Genomic DNA, 15,042 nt, shown 5'->3' on the forward strand with positions numbered 1-15,042 from the left:
ATTGTGGTACTCATAAATATAAAGAGCTACCAATAAATTTCAGAATTCGGACCTTTAATTTGGGCATCAAAACTGCATAGTATCTATGGACCCAAAGACTAAAGACATGCTTTTCAAAATGTCTCAAGTCAAAGAAATTCACTATAGTGTGTGTGCGTGTCTCTCTCTCTCTCTCTCTCTTTATATATATATATATATATATATATATATATATATATATATATATATATATATATATATATATATATAAGTCCAAAGTTGGATTACGAAAATGTCCATTAAAAATTAATGGACCATTTTACCCTTCACAAACTTCCTTCTACTAATGAATAATTAAAGCTCCAATGAAAAGCCGGGTAAGTGGAAACAATTGTTTCATCTTCCATTCATTATGGTACGCGGCTTTTGTGCAAACGCTTTAAAATTTTAAAATATCTCTGTTTCATATCTCTTTCATTTATTTGATCTTTTGATCTTCCACCGTTAAAATTCTATATTCATGTATAGTCTTTTAATATTATTTTTTATACTTTATAAAAGTAGAGTCAAGTCATGGCCCACATGTCCATTAGCTCGTCAATTACCAAATGACTTTAGACTAATTCTGCAGAAATCTCCCAACTTTAAGAGTGGGCCACAATGGAAACACCCTTTTAATTCGTTGGTATACTTCCTTGGACGGTGAGACATTGACTTATTGACTTCCAAGTCATTCTAATTCTACCCATATTTGACAAGTTGGAAATAAATTCCATTGACTCACAAGTCTTATTATAATGATTCTCTGCAGTATAAAACTCTGTCCTGCACAAGTTCTTTACAAACCAAAACCATCAACTGAATTCTTTTAGCCATGATGATGGTTCCCAGAATATTTTCGTTCCTTCAATTTTCCCCTCTCTTATATCTCTTCATAGTTACTTCTGCTTCCATTGAGGAAGCAACTGCTCTCCTCAAATGGAAAGCAACTCTCCTAAACCAGAATCATTCCTTATTAGCTTCTTGGACATTAAGTACTGATGCATGTAGGAATTGGTCTGGAGTTAAATTCTTAAATGGTAGGGTAAATATGTTGAATATTACAAATGCTAGTGTCATTGGAACACTCTATGATTTTCCATTTTCATCAATCCCTTTTCTTGAATTCGTTGATCTTAGCATTGTGAGGACCCCACCGCCTGGGTCGCCCAGGACCGGTGAGTAGACTACAGGTGTAACCCATGCATGCTGTAGCCCCCTCCCATGCTTGACATACTGGGGTATTGTCTCTGTAGGGGTGCAAGCCAATTTGATTTTACTCTGCAGAGTATCGAACCCGCGACCTCCTACTCCTTTACATTCCCCAAAGGGAATCGCCTCTTACCAATTGAGCTGGGCGATTCCCTTTGGGGAATGTAAAGGAGTAGGAGGTCGCGGGTTCGATACTCTGCAGAGTGAAATCGAATTGGCTTGCACCCCTACAGAGACAATACCCTAGTATGTCAAGACATGTCAAGCATGGGAGGGGGCTACAGCATGCATAGGTTACACCTGTAGTCTACTCACCGGTCCTGGGCGACCCAGGCGGTGGGATCCTCACAAAAAAGGCGCCTTTTTTGTGAGGATCCGCAGGTGTTACCCATACATGCTGCGGGTTGCCCTCCATGACATGCATGCTTGACATACTTGGGCATTGTATGACTTGGGTCGCAGACGGATCGCACAACTATGCCATCTTCACTCTGCAGAGCTACGGATATAGAACCCGCGACCTCAAGCCTTTTGTTTCCACGAAGGGAACGCCTCTTACCAATTGAGCTGCTTTGTCACGCCCCGAACCATAGCCTGGACGTAACACGGCACTCGGTGCCTGACTGCATGTGACCGAGCGAACCACATGGCTTGCTGAACTATCATGAGGCATACATGAGCGGAAATATAACGTGAATGCATGATGAGCCTTTATAAAACGTAGTAAGTCATAATACTTAATAAAAACACTTGTTTAAACATGAGTGCGGAAATAACATGAATGAGCCAAAAATGGCTATACGACTCCGAATGTCTAACATAACATAACTGACTTGTCTAGTCTATGAAACCTCTATCATGAGTCTGACTGGAAAACATACTTACTGGGACAAGGCCCCCAGCATACCTTCAGATGCATAACTAAGCATAAAACAAAAGTTGACTAAACCCCGAATGAGATGGGGCTCACCAATAAGCTGATACGAATGCTGTCTTACTGAGCAGATGTGTCGTCCTGTATATCAGTACCTGCATCGTGAAATGCAGGCCCCCGGGCAATAAAAAGGGGACGTCAGCACATTGAATGTACTGGTATGTAAAACAACTAAAAGAAATAATAAGGGACATGGAATAACATGATAAGAACTGAAACTGAAAACCTGGACATGAACATGAGTGCATACATATACATATAAAACATGGTGAAAATATCATAAGTAGGGAGAGCAATAACTTATAACCGATCCATGGTCTGGTTCTTGCGTCCCGCCAGCAGAACACTCAGTCCTTGCCAGGGAACATGAGATTTAATAAAATATGAAAGGATCCGGTCATTATGAGAGATCGTCCGGGACATGGGTGGAGCGATCCTCATCCTACGGTGGCTACGTAGTTTCAGGCTATCTGAAGCCCTCCTCGGTAATTAATGCAACTCCCAAACATGAACATGTAAAATAGTGGCACTTGCTGCCCATGGTATATCATGAATCGTAACTTGCTTGTACATGGTATTCATGATCATAACTTGCTTGTACATGGTTTTCATGAATCATAACTTACTTGTACATGATTTTCATAAATCATAACTTGCTTGTACATGGTTTTCATAAATCATAACTTGCTTGTACATGGTATTCATGAATCATAACTTGCTTGTACATGGTTTTCATAAATCATAACTTGTAAATATAGTTTCATAAGATAACTTGTCATAGTCTTGCAAAACATGTTTTTGATGCATGAGTAATAGCAATAGTTCATAATCATATATATATATACTTGACTTGAAAACATGCTTGTAACTTGCTGGATGAAATCATAAAGTTTCATATAAACATAATGAGAACACATGAGGAAGAATTCATGATTCATGGATTTAGCTAGGATTCCTAATATCCGTAATGGAAGATTAGGAATACAATAACGAACATAGATACAAAATTCATGTACATACATACATAATTACGGGCTACCAATATGTTGGGTTTAATGCCCTAGGATTTGAACTTCATATATTTTACGAAACGAATCATGGGGAAGAACGTAGAGATTCCCACATGTGGATGGAAGTTCTACATACCTTAACTTCCCGCTTTTGAGCGTATCAAAATGTCCTCCAATCCCTTCAACTTTAATCTATAGCAATACAGGTCATAGCGATTCTATATTAGCAACAATATCCATGCTTTGTTCATCTAAGCATTTTATCAAACACTTGGTGGGCATGAAGCTCCACAACCCTCATTAATGGTGTTTTCTTCACCAAATCCCCACTCTATTACTTCTAGCTGATTCTACAATCTCAATTAGGTGTAATTAACATCATTCTTCATCACCCACATGAATACAACAATCCCAAGTCAATAATCCAAAATTCTAGCATAGTTCATATAATCCTCTTTATCAAACCCATTTACTATTCTCCTTAGAATTCATCAATTCACAACTATAAATGATTAGGGAGTAGAAACATTACCTTTTTGAAGTCCAATCCTCTTGAATTCGGGTTCTAGGGTTTCCACATCCAACAATAATATTCCAATCATAACCCTATGGATTTGAAGGGTTTTGGGGACTTGGATTCAACCTAGAATCATGATAAAACTTACCTTGGAAGGTTATTGAGGTTTGGGATTTGTTGTCTCTGAGTTTAGAGAGATTTTTCGTGGATGGGGTGTTGGGGAAATAAAACCCAACCCCAAATATAACAAGACAACGCGTAAACCCGACTTTTGACCCTAAATTGACCTGTTTCGCGATGGTTCCGCGATGCGGGTTCATCGCGCAACATTCTGCAGCTAACAAATCAGAGTTTCGCGATCGGTCCGCGAAGCGGGACCATCGCGCGCTCTGTCACGCGCCCTCACGCGCCCCGAGAAGCGACGGGTATCGGTTCTGCACAGTGTTCGGTAAAATAGGCATAACTGCTTGTACACAGCTCTGTTCAAGACCCATAATATACCGTTGGAAAGCTATTTCAAAGGGCTACAACTTTCGTCAAGGCCGGTTTCCCAAATGCCTAATTAATAAAGGGGTTATGGTCGTGAGAAGTAAGACCTTCTATAAACTCACTTGCAAACATGCCCCGTAGAGTGGCTTCCAACTTTTCTTTGCCCAAAGACATTTCTTATGACTTAATTGGTTTTCAAAACACTTCCTATAACCCTCATATTGGTTCCATTATATTATCAGCTTATGAGTCAAACCTTCGCCCGAAGCTACGAGGTGTTACAATATCTCCCCCTTGGGATCATTCGTCCTCGAATGATGGGTCATGGTTAAGAATATGGATGGACATGGCTTGACTACATGAACGTGAAGAAAACATGCCATGAAACATGGAGACTGAACTAGCATGACATGGTTACATGGAAACGTGAATATTGAGACATGAACATGAGCACTGGATAGCTGACATGAGCGTGAAACATGAGACATAACATGACATGGGGCATGGAAACTGACATGACATAGTTTCATGAAAACATCAGTGCCCAAACATGAGACATGAATAGCGAATACATGAACTTGAACGTGAAACGTGAGGCATGAATACATGAGGGACATTATAACTCTTCTCCAAAATGTCATTAAGCCATCATTAATTCGATACTCGTAATTCTTGCCCGACACACAACATATACCTTGCTTTCCTTAACAACTTTCGTCTCCTACCTCAAATGTCTTTGAAATCTCAATTAGAATCATTAAGTATTACTTCTTACACGTCAACATGTTGTATACGTCATACCCTTCATGGGTCTATTCGCGGTACGCTAACGGGGAAATTTCCAAGGTGTAACATTCTCCCCCTCTTTTGAAACATTCGTCCTTGAATGTTAACATTCGGGATTCTACAAAAATTTCGCCAGAGTTTCCCCTGTAATATGGCACTACCAACCTGTCACAACAACCCATAATAGCATTGCCTCACAGGGCTACATCACAATAGCACTATAAATTGGCCACACACGACCAAAAGCATGAAAAGAAAGCTTACATACCTCAAAATCTTGGTGTTTCATCATAATTCATTTCTGCGGGATGAAACAAGTGCAGGTACATGGATTTCATACCCTCCTCGACTTCCCATGTAGCTTCCTCAACCTTCTGACTCCTTCACGGGACTTTCACTGAGGCTACTTCCTTAGTTCTCAACTTGCGAACTTGACGATCAAGAATGGCTACGGAATCTCCGCATATGTCAAATAATTCTTAGCTGTTATAGTCTCAACAGGAAAAACCAACGATGTGTCTCCTACATAATTCCTCAACATAGACACATGAAACACTAGATGCACAATAATCAAGTCATGTGGAAACTCCAGCTCATAAGCCAATTGATTAACCTTTCATTGGATTCTGTATGGTCCAATATGGAGGGACTATGCTTCCCCTTCTTACCAAATCTCATGCCACTCTTCATAGGTTAGAGCTTAAGGAATACCCAGTAGTTAGCTTCAAACTCGAAATCTCTCTGTCTCACATTTGTGTAAAACTTCTGGCAATTTTGAGTCATTTTCAAACGCTCCTGTATTAACTTAACTTTCTCCATAGCCTGGTAAACCAAATCTGATCTTAACAACTCCGCTTCACCAACTTCGAACCAACCAATTGGTGATCTACACCTTTGCTCAAAAAGGGTTTTTCAAATGGTGCCATACCAATACTAGCATGGTAATCTTTTTTTTTTTTTTTTAGTAAACTCAATAAGAGACAGGTGGTCATCCCAATTACCATTGAAATCAAGGACACATGGTTACTGAACTGAATGAATACAAGATTACTAAACTGCTGAGATACTAAACTGAATGTCTATTGTACTAACTGAAGACTGGGCTGACTGAATACTGAGCTAATTGAATACTGGATTAGCTGAATATTAAACTGGCATGAATACGTGAGTACTGGACTGATATCTGAGTATTGAACTAACATGAATATTATAACATGAGATCTGAATAACGTATCTGTCTGACCATTTGTCTGAGGATGAAAAGTTGTGCTAAGGTTCACCTCTGTACCCAATCCTTTCTGAAAAGAATTTTCAAAAATTTCGCTGTGAACTGAGCACCATAATCTGAAATAATGGACTCTAGGGTCCCATACAATCCAACAATTTCATTAACACATGACTTGGCATAATCTTCTGTTCAATCTGTGGTCTTAACTGGCAAAAAGTGCCCTGACTTCGTAAGTCTGTCCACAATTACCCAAATTAAATCATGCCTCATAGCTGAACGAGGTAGACCTGATACAAAGCCCATATTGATCATTTCCCATTTCCAGACAGGAATATTATTATCCTGAGCCAAGCCACCAGGCCTCTGGTGTTCGACTTTCACTTGCTGACAACTCGGACACTCAGCTACGAACTCTGCTACATTCTTATTCATATCATTCCACCAATAAATCTCCTTAAGATCATGGTACATCTTAGTGGAGCCTGGGCGAATGGAATACCTAGAGTTGTGAGCTTCTGACATGATTCGCTCTCTGATCCCATCTACATCTGGAACGCATAATCTGCCTCGATATCTCAAGGTACCATTATCTCCCCCTTGTTCAAAAGCTAAGGCTTTCTATTCATGAATCCCTTCTTTCATCTGCAGTAAGTAGGAATCACCAAACTGCTTCTCTCTAACTTCGATGACTAAGGAGGAATAAGCCATTTTCTGGGCAACATCTCTACCTACTTCGGAGCCTGAAAGTCGAATTCCTAGCTTGGATAAGCGGTGAAATTCTTTCACCATAGTTCTCTTGTCTGCCTAAATCATGAGCCATACTTCCCATACTTGATTTTAGATACTTCCTAAAATACTCATAGTACTGTTGTGCGCTAAGTCTATGACTAGCACCCTAAAGATTAGAGTCTCATGCAATGACACTACCTTTGTGACACATAACTGGGCATGATCTTATAGCTTTTCTATGATCGCCTAATTGATAGTAATTGAACTTGACACGATTCGTTTGACGATCATTCTACTCATTTCTGGTTTTCTCTAAGATGAGGCATATTCCCTTATGGAGACTATCTCATTATGCCAACCTAACTGAACTGAGGTTCTTCATATCTCATACTAACCCTTCGGGTCTTCAATTATCTCACTGGACTTACTGACGATTTATGCATCTCCCCTTTAGACCAAGGCTAGCACCTTATACTTACAATTTCTTCTCTTTTGATGAGATCTAATTAACGTTCTTATCTTCTGTAATTCCCTTGTACTCTACAAAACTGCCGACTCTCATCTGAGCAATTTCTCATGGGGAAAAAACTAAATTTACTTACATGAACTGGTTGCTACTGTATTCATAACTGGCATACTCCATCTTAATGACTTTACTCTGCTCACATTGTAAATCTTAGGTCATTTCTTTTGACAACTCTCAAAGGCTATTCTTCTACAGTTTGCTCTTTTACGGCTTAGCTGATTTCTTCTTTCACTAATCACTCTACTACACACTTAACGTAAGCCCTTGGTTTCTAACACATATTCGGATGTATCCGAACTGTCACCTACTCAAGGTGTTCATCTGAATAGGAAATCAAATCATATTTCTCAAAGTCAGCCGTACTCGTAACTTAGTCAAATCTTATCATTACTGTTGACATGGCTTTTCCAGACATATTACGAACTTATATCTCATTCTCCTTCTATTTCTAGGAAAATTTTGGCAGAGTTTCCTTTGTATTTCTTACTATCCCAAAACCTGCACGCAGGAAATACCAACAATGCCTCGCAAGGCCAACATATATACATATATATCATATCATATCATATCATAGCCACACAGGGCTCCCAATTTCAACAACAGTATAAAAATGATGAACTTACCTCATATGTCCAACTCAAACTGTACCTGTTACACTTTCCTATTTATTTTCCCTTTCAATCTTTAACTGTAGATGGAGTGGGTTCTGATGACCTCCGGTAGAAAACAGTCTGCCTCCACCTTCCTGAGATCCTCCATGATTTACCTTTCCTGTAGACTTAGCTCCTTTTCCAATTTCTCTAATATCCTCTCCCTGTGGTATCCCACTTTCAATAGCACTTGAAGTCTCATTCGTTACCTGTAAGTACTGTACAATTGTACCCCCTATTGGGTAAACATCCTTACCTTGATTTTAAATTATCTGTTCGTCGCCTGCGCATTCGAAACGTACGTAATTTGATTGGAAGAGAAGGTTACTTATTACTCTAAGACATGGCACGATCTAGAGTAGCAAGAAATAAGACAATCCTGAATGTCTTGGTGGTCAACTGTTTATATGTATGGGGCCCTCACACATATAAAAGTGACCCCACTGGACACGGTTTCATAGACTCCCTAAAGACACTTGAACCTAGGCTCTGATACCAAGCTTTGTCACGCCCCGAACCATGGCCTGGACGTAACACGACACTCGGTGCCTGACTGCATGTGACCGAGCGAACCACATGGCTTGCTGAACTATCATGAGGCATACATGAGCGGAAATATAACGTGAATGCATGATGAGCCTTTATAAAACGTAGTAAGTCATAATACTTAATAAAAACACTTGTTTAAACATGAGTGCGGAAATAACATGAATGAGCCAAAAATGGCTATACGACTCCGAATGTCTGACATAACATAACTGACTTGTCTAGTCTATGAAACCTCTATCATGAGTCTGACTGGAAAACATACTTACTGGGACACGGCCCCCAGCATACATTCAGATGCATAACTAAGCATAAAACAAAAGTTGACTAAACCCCGAATGAGATGGGGCTCACCAATAAGCTGATACGAATGCTGTCTTACTGAGCAGATGTGTCGTCCTGTATATCAGTACCTGCATCGTGAAATGCAGGCCCCCGGGCAATAAAAAGGGGACGTCAGCACATTGAATGTACTGGTATGTAAAACAACTAAAAGAAATAATAAGGGACATGGAATAACATGATAAGAACTGAAACTGAAAACCTGGACATGAACATGAGTGCATACATATACATATAAAACATGGTGAAAATATCATAAGTAGGGAGAGCAATAACTTATAACCGATCCATGGTCTGGTGCTTGCGTCCCGCCAGCAGAACACTCAGTCCTTGCCAGGGAACATGAGATTTAATAAAATATGAAAGGATCCAGTCATTATGAGAGATCGTCCGGGACATGGGTGGAGCGATCCTCATCCTACGGTGGCTACGTAGTTTCAGGCTATCTGAAGCCCTCTTCGGTAATTAATGCAACTCCCAAACATGAACATGTAAAATAGTGGCACTTGCTGCCCATGGTATATCATGAATCGTAACTTGCTTGTACATGGTATTCATGATCATAACTTGCTTGTACATGGTTTTCATGAATCATAACTTACTTGTACATTATTTTCATAAATCATAACTTGCTTGTACATGGTTTTCATAAATCATAACTTGCTTGTACATGGTATTCATGAATCATAACTTGCTTGTACATGGTTTTCATAAATCATAACTTGTAAATATAGTTTCATAAGATAACTTGTCATAGTCTTGCAAAACATGTTTTTGATGCATGAGTAATAACAATAGTTCATAATCATATATATATACTTGACTTGAAAACATGCTTGTAACTTGCTGGATGAAATCATAAAGTTTCATATAAACATAATGAGAACACATGAGGAAGAATTCATGATTCATGGATTTAGCTAGGATTCCTAATATCCGTAATGGAAGATTAGGAATACAATAACGAACATAGATACAAAATTCATGTACATACATACATAATTACGGGCTACCAATATGTTGGGTTTAATGCCCTAGGATTTGAACTTCATATATTTTACGAAACGAATCATGGGGAAGAACGTAGAGATTCCCACATGTGGATGGAAGTTCTACATACCTTAACTTCCCGCTTTTGAGCGTATCAAAATGTCCTCCAATCCCTTCAACTTTAATCTATAGCAATACAGGTCATAGCGATTCTATATTAGCAACAATATCCATGCTTTGTTCATCTAAGCATTTTATCAAACACTTGGTGGGCATGAAGCTCCACAACCCTCATTAATGGTGTTTTCTTCACCAAATCCCCACTCTATTACTTCTAGCTGATTCTACAATCTCAATTAGGTGTAATTAACATCATTCTTCATCACCCACATGAATACAACAATCCCAAGTCAATAATCCAAAATTCTAGCATAGTTCATATAATCCTCTTTATCAAACCCATTTACTATTCTCCTTAGAATTCATCAATTCACAACTATAAATGATTAGGGAGTAGAAACATTACCTTTTTGAAGTCCAATCCTCTTGAATTCGAGTTCTAGGGTTTCCACATCCAACAATAATATTCCAATCATAACCCTATGGATTTGAAGGGTTTTGGGGACTTGGATTCAACCTAGAATCATGATAAAACTTACCTTGGAAGGTTATTGAGGTTTGGGATTTGTTGTCTCTGAGTTTAGAGAGATTTTTCGTGGATGGGGGGTTGGGGAAATAAACCCCAACCCCAAATATAACAAGACAACGCGTAAACCCGACTTTTGACCCGAAATTGACCTGTTTCGCGATGGTTCCGCGATGCAGGTTCATCGCGCAACATTCTGCAGCTACAAACTCAGAGTTGCGCGATCGGTCCGCGAAGCGGGACCATCGCGCGCTCTGTCACGCGCCCTCACGCGCCCCGAGAAGCGACGGGTATCGGTTCTGCACAGTGTTCGGTAAAATAGGCATAACTGCTTGTACACAGCTCTGTTCAAGACCCATAATATACCGTTGGAAATCTATTTCAAAGGGCTACAACTTTCGTCAAGGCCGGTTTCCCAAATGCCTAATTAATAAAGGGGTTATGGTCGTTAGAAGTAAGACCTTCTATAAACTCACTTGCAAACATGCCCCGTAGAGTGGCTTCCAGTTTTTCTTTGCCCAAAGACATTTCTTATGACTTAATTGGTTTTCAAAACACTTCCTATAACCCTCATATTGGTTCCATTATATTATCATCTTATGAGTCAAACCTTCGCCCGAAGCTACGAGGTGTTACAAGCATGAACCAACTCTCCGGTACCATCCCACTAGAAATTGGAAAGCTCACTAATCTTAGCTATCTTGACTTGTCGATGAACAATATTTTTAGTGGTTCAATTCCAATTACTCTAGGTGACTTAACGGAACTCAAAATATTGTTACCTTCATCATAACCAACTTTCTAGTCCCATTCCTAGTGAATTGGGGAGTTTGAAAAACCTCAGTGATTTGGAATTATCCAATAATCAGCTTACTGATTCAATTCCAATTACTCTAGGTGACTTACCTGAGCTCAAAATTCTGTACCTTTATTCTAACCAACTTTCTGGCCCCATTCCTAGTGAGATGGGAAATTTGAAAAACCTCACTGAGCTGGATTTATTAGATAATCAGCTTATTGGTTCAATTTCAATTACTCTAGGTGAATTAAGTGAGCTCAAAATTATATACCTTTATTCTAACCAACTTTCTAGTTCCATTCCTAGTGAGTTTGGGAATTTGAAAAAACTCACTGAGCTGGATTTATCAGATAATCAGCTTACTGGTTCAATTCCAATTACTCTAGGTGACTTAACCGAGCTCAAACTTCTGTACCTTTTTTCTAACCAACTTTATGGTCCCATTCCTAGTGAGTTGGGGAATTTGAAAAACCTCACTATGCTGGTATTATACAAAAATCAACTCAGTGGTTCAATTCCAATTACTCTAGGTGACTTAACTGAGCTCAAAATTCTGTACCTTTTTTCTAACCAACTTTCTGGTCCCATTCCTAGTGAGTTGGGGAATTTGAAAAACCTCACTATGCTGGTATTATACAAAAATCAACTTAGTGGTTCAATTCCAATTACTCTAGGTGACTTAACTGAACTCAAAATATTGTACCTTCATCATAACCAACTTTTTGGTCCCATTCCTAGTGAATTAGGGAGTTTGAAAAACCTCATTGAGCTGGATTTATCAGATAATCAGCTTACTGGTTCAATTCTAATTACTCTAGGTGACTTAAATGAACTAAAAATATTGTACCTTCATCATAACCAACTTTCTGGTCCCATTCCTAGTGAAATGGGGAGTTTGAAAAACCTGAGTGATTTGGAATTATCCAATAATCAGCTTACTGGTTCAATTCCAATTACTCTAGGTGACTTAACTGAGCTCAAAATTTTGTACCTTTATTCTAGCCAACTTTCTGGCCCTATTCTTAGTGAGAAGGGGAATTTGAAAAACCTCACTGAGCTGGATTTATCAGATAATCAGCTTACTGGCCATTTGCCAGACCAGCTTTTCCAAGGTGGGAAACTGAAGAACTTCGCGGTGGCTAGCAACAAGCTAACAGGTCCAATACCAAGTAGCTTGAGGAAGTGCTCTAATTTCAAAAGGGTTCACTTTAATAACAACAGTTTCACTGGGAATTTATCTGAAGTTTTTGGCATCTATCAAGAGCTGCAGTTCATTGATTTGAGTGACAATGATTTTCATGGTGAACTCGGCAACAATTGGGGGAAATGCAAGAAGTTGATTAATCTGCGGGTAGCCAGAAATAACATTAGTGGTAGCATACCACCAGAGATTGGAAATGTCAAAGGGCTTCTTGGACTTGATCTTTCATCGAATCATTTGATTAGGCAGATTCCTAAGGAAATTGGAGATTTAACCTCTCTGGTTAAGTTTTTTGTGCAAAACAACAATATTTCTGGCAATATACCCGGGGAACTTGTGTCACTGACAAAATTAGAGTCCCTTGATCTATCAGGTAATAGATTGAATGGGTCGATCCCAATTGTTTTAGGAGATTATGTGCACTTGATTTTTTTGAACCTGAGCAACAACAAATTTGGGGAGAGAATTTCAATGGAGATAGGGAGGATAACTCAGCTTAATGCACTTGATTTGAGCCATAATCATCTTGTTGGAAAAATACCCCCTTATCTAGCCAATTTGAAGAGCTTGGTAAGCTTAAATCTTTCCCACAATGGCCTTTCTGGCCACATTCCTGAAGAACTTGAAAGTTTGACTGGTTTGCTAGATGTCGTGTTGTCATACAATGAATTGGAAGGTCCAATCCCTAATAATAAAGCTTTTATCAATGCCTCCTTGGAGGGCAATAAAGGTCTTTGCGGCAATGTAACAGGACTCCAGCCTTGCGAACGACCATCTTCTGTGGTGAAGAAGCAGTCAGTGGCGAAGAGACGTAAACTCATCCTCATCGCTGTACTTCCTGTTATGGGATCACTAGTACTACTCTGTGCTTTCATTGGTGTTATCTTTATGTGTGATAAAAGAAGGAAAGTTAGAGACATTGAAAGACGTGATGATGGTTGGATTTCGATATCCATGTTAGATGGAAAGGCATTGTACAGAGATATCTTAAACGCCACACAGGATTTTGATGCTACATTTTGCATCGGGAAAGGAGGGCATGGTAGCGTTTACAAGGTAAACCTTCCATCATTAGGGAATATAGCTGTGAAGAGACTTCATTCTTCATTTGAGAATAAACATCCCAAAAGCTTTATGAATGAAGTAAGGGCATTGATTGGGATTAAGCACCGGAACATCGTGAACCTCTATGGCTATTATTCGAATGCACAAAACTCGTTGTTGGTTTACGAGTATGTGGAGAGGGGGAGTTTTTCTAGTATTTTGAGCAATGAAGTTGAGTCTAAGAAATTGGATTGGATTAAAAAGGTGAATATCATCAAAGGTGTTGCTTATGCTTTATCTTACTTGCACCAGGATTGTTCACCATCGATTGTTCATCGAGACATATCAAGTAGTAACGTTTTGCTTGATTCTGAGTATGAAGCTCGTGTTTCAGATTTTGGTATAGCTAAGCTTCTCAAGCCAGACTCATCCAATTGCACTACGCTTGCAAGCACGCATGGCTATGTTGCACCTGGTAAGATATAACTTTATTTATTATCCTTGTTTTGAAACTTCATGAACTATAGCCAAACACACTCTACATTGTTTTTATCTCATGTACACGTTTAAATTGTTATAACTTTGGAAATTTTATTGTTTCAGAGCTTGCATATACAATGAGTGTTACACAAATGTGTGATGTATATAGCTTTGGAGTATTAGTATTGGAGATAATCAAAGGAAAGCATCTTAGGGAATATTTTACTGTGCTAGCAAATTCATCGACTAGAGATCAGGTGCAGCTTAGCGGTTTTCTAGACGAACGCCTTCCGTATCCTGAAGATAGAGTAAAAGAGGTTTTGTTTTTTATCATCAAGCTAGCAAATTCTTGTTTGCTTGAAACTCCAAAATCAAGGCCAACAATGCACTTCACCTCTAATAGATTATCATCAATGAATCCGCGTCCACCTACTCATGTAAGGCAAGCTATATAATCCCTGATATGTGAGGTGTCTTTGTAAGAAAATGAATAAACTTTGAAACCAAGTGGTTGTGAAGTAATTTATTTTTATGATAGTATGATACGTTCCATGCCAAAATTATTACTGGGACTAGCATTGTTGTATTGTCAGGGTGCTTATCTAGTTTATTGTATTGAGTGTATCATGTAGAAGGTAATTTTTGCCAAAAACTAATGAAAACAAGCTTCATGTTTGCTAAGTATTGATGTCATAGTGGGATTTCCTTGCATAATTCTTATAGCTCATGAAATATCTCAAACCCAAATACTTGTAAGATATGATTAACACTGCAGTGCTTGCCAAAAATGATACTTCCTCCGTTTCAATTTATGTGAACCCATTTGACTGGGCACGACATTTAAGAAAGAGGGAAGATTTTTGAAACTTGTGGTTCAAAATACGTCTTGAATATT

The 15,042-nt window shown here is 38.9% G+C and overlaps 1 protein-coding gene across 1 annotated transcript; it reads left to right on the forward strand.

Moving 5' to 3' along the window:
* Nucleotides 1–853: 853 nt before the first annotated feature.
* Nucleotides 854–14,602, forward strand: LOC132628304 (probable leucine-rich repeat receptor-like protein kinase At1g35710). The gene is made up of 3 exons (XM_060344102.1): nt 854–1,196; nt 11,521–14,142; nt 14,271–14,602. Exons 1-3 carry the CDS (start codon nt 854–856, stop codon nt 14,600–14,602), a joined length of 3,297 nt encoding a protein of 1,098 aa, XP_060200085.1.
* The last annotated feature ends 440 nt before the right edge of the window (nt 14,603–15,042 follow it).

Source organism: Lycium barbarum, chromosome 2 (genome assembly GCF_019175385.1).
Source record: "Lycium barbarum isolate Lr01 chromosome 2, ASM1917538v2, whole genome shotgun sequence".
NCBI classification, from domain to species: domain Eukaryota; kingdom Viridiplantae; phylum Streptophyta; class Magnoliopsida; order Solanales; family Solanaceae; genus Lycium; species Lycium barbarum.

What these genes read in the sequence shown, in the direction of transcription:
- LOC132628304 (XM_060344102.1), top strand. Translation starts at nt 854, where the DNA reads ATGATGATGGTTCCCAGAATATTTTCGTTCCTTCAATTTTCCCCTCTC. An exon ending in GCCTGGGTCGCCCAGGACCG is followed by an intron (nt 1,197 to 11,520) that starts GTGAGTAGACTA and finishes CAATTACTCTAG; the next exon opens with GTGACTTACCTGAGCTCAAA. An exon ending in GCATGGCTATGTTGCACCTG is followed by an intron (nt 14,143 to 14,270) that starts GTAAGATATAAC and finishes TTATTGTTTCAG; the next exon opens with AGCTTGCATATACAATGAGT.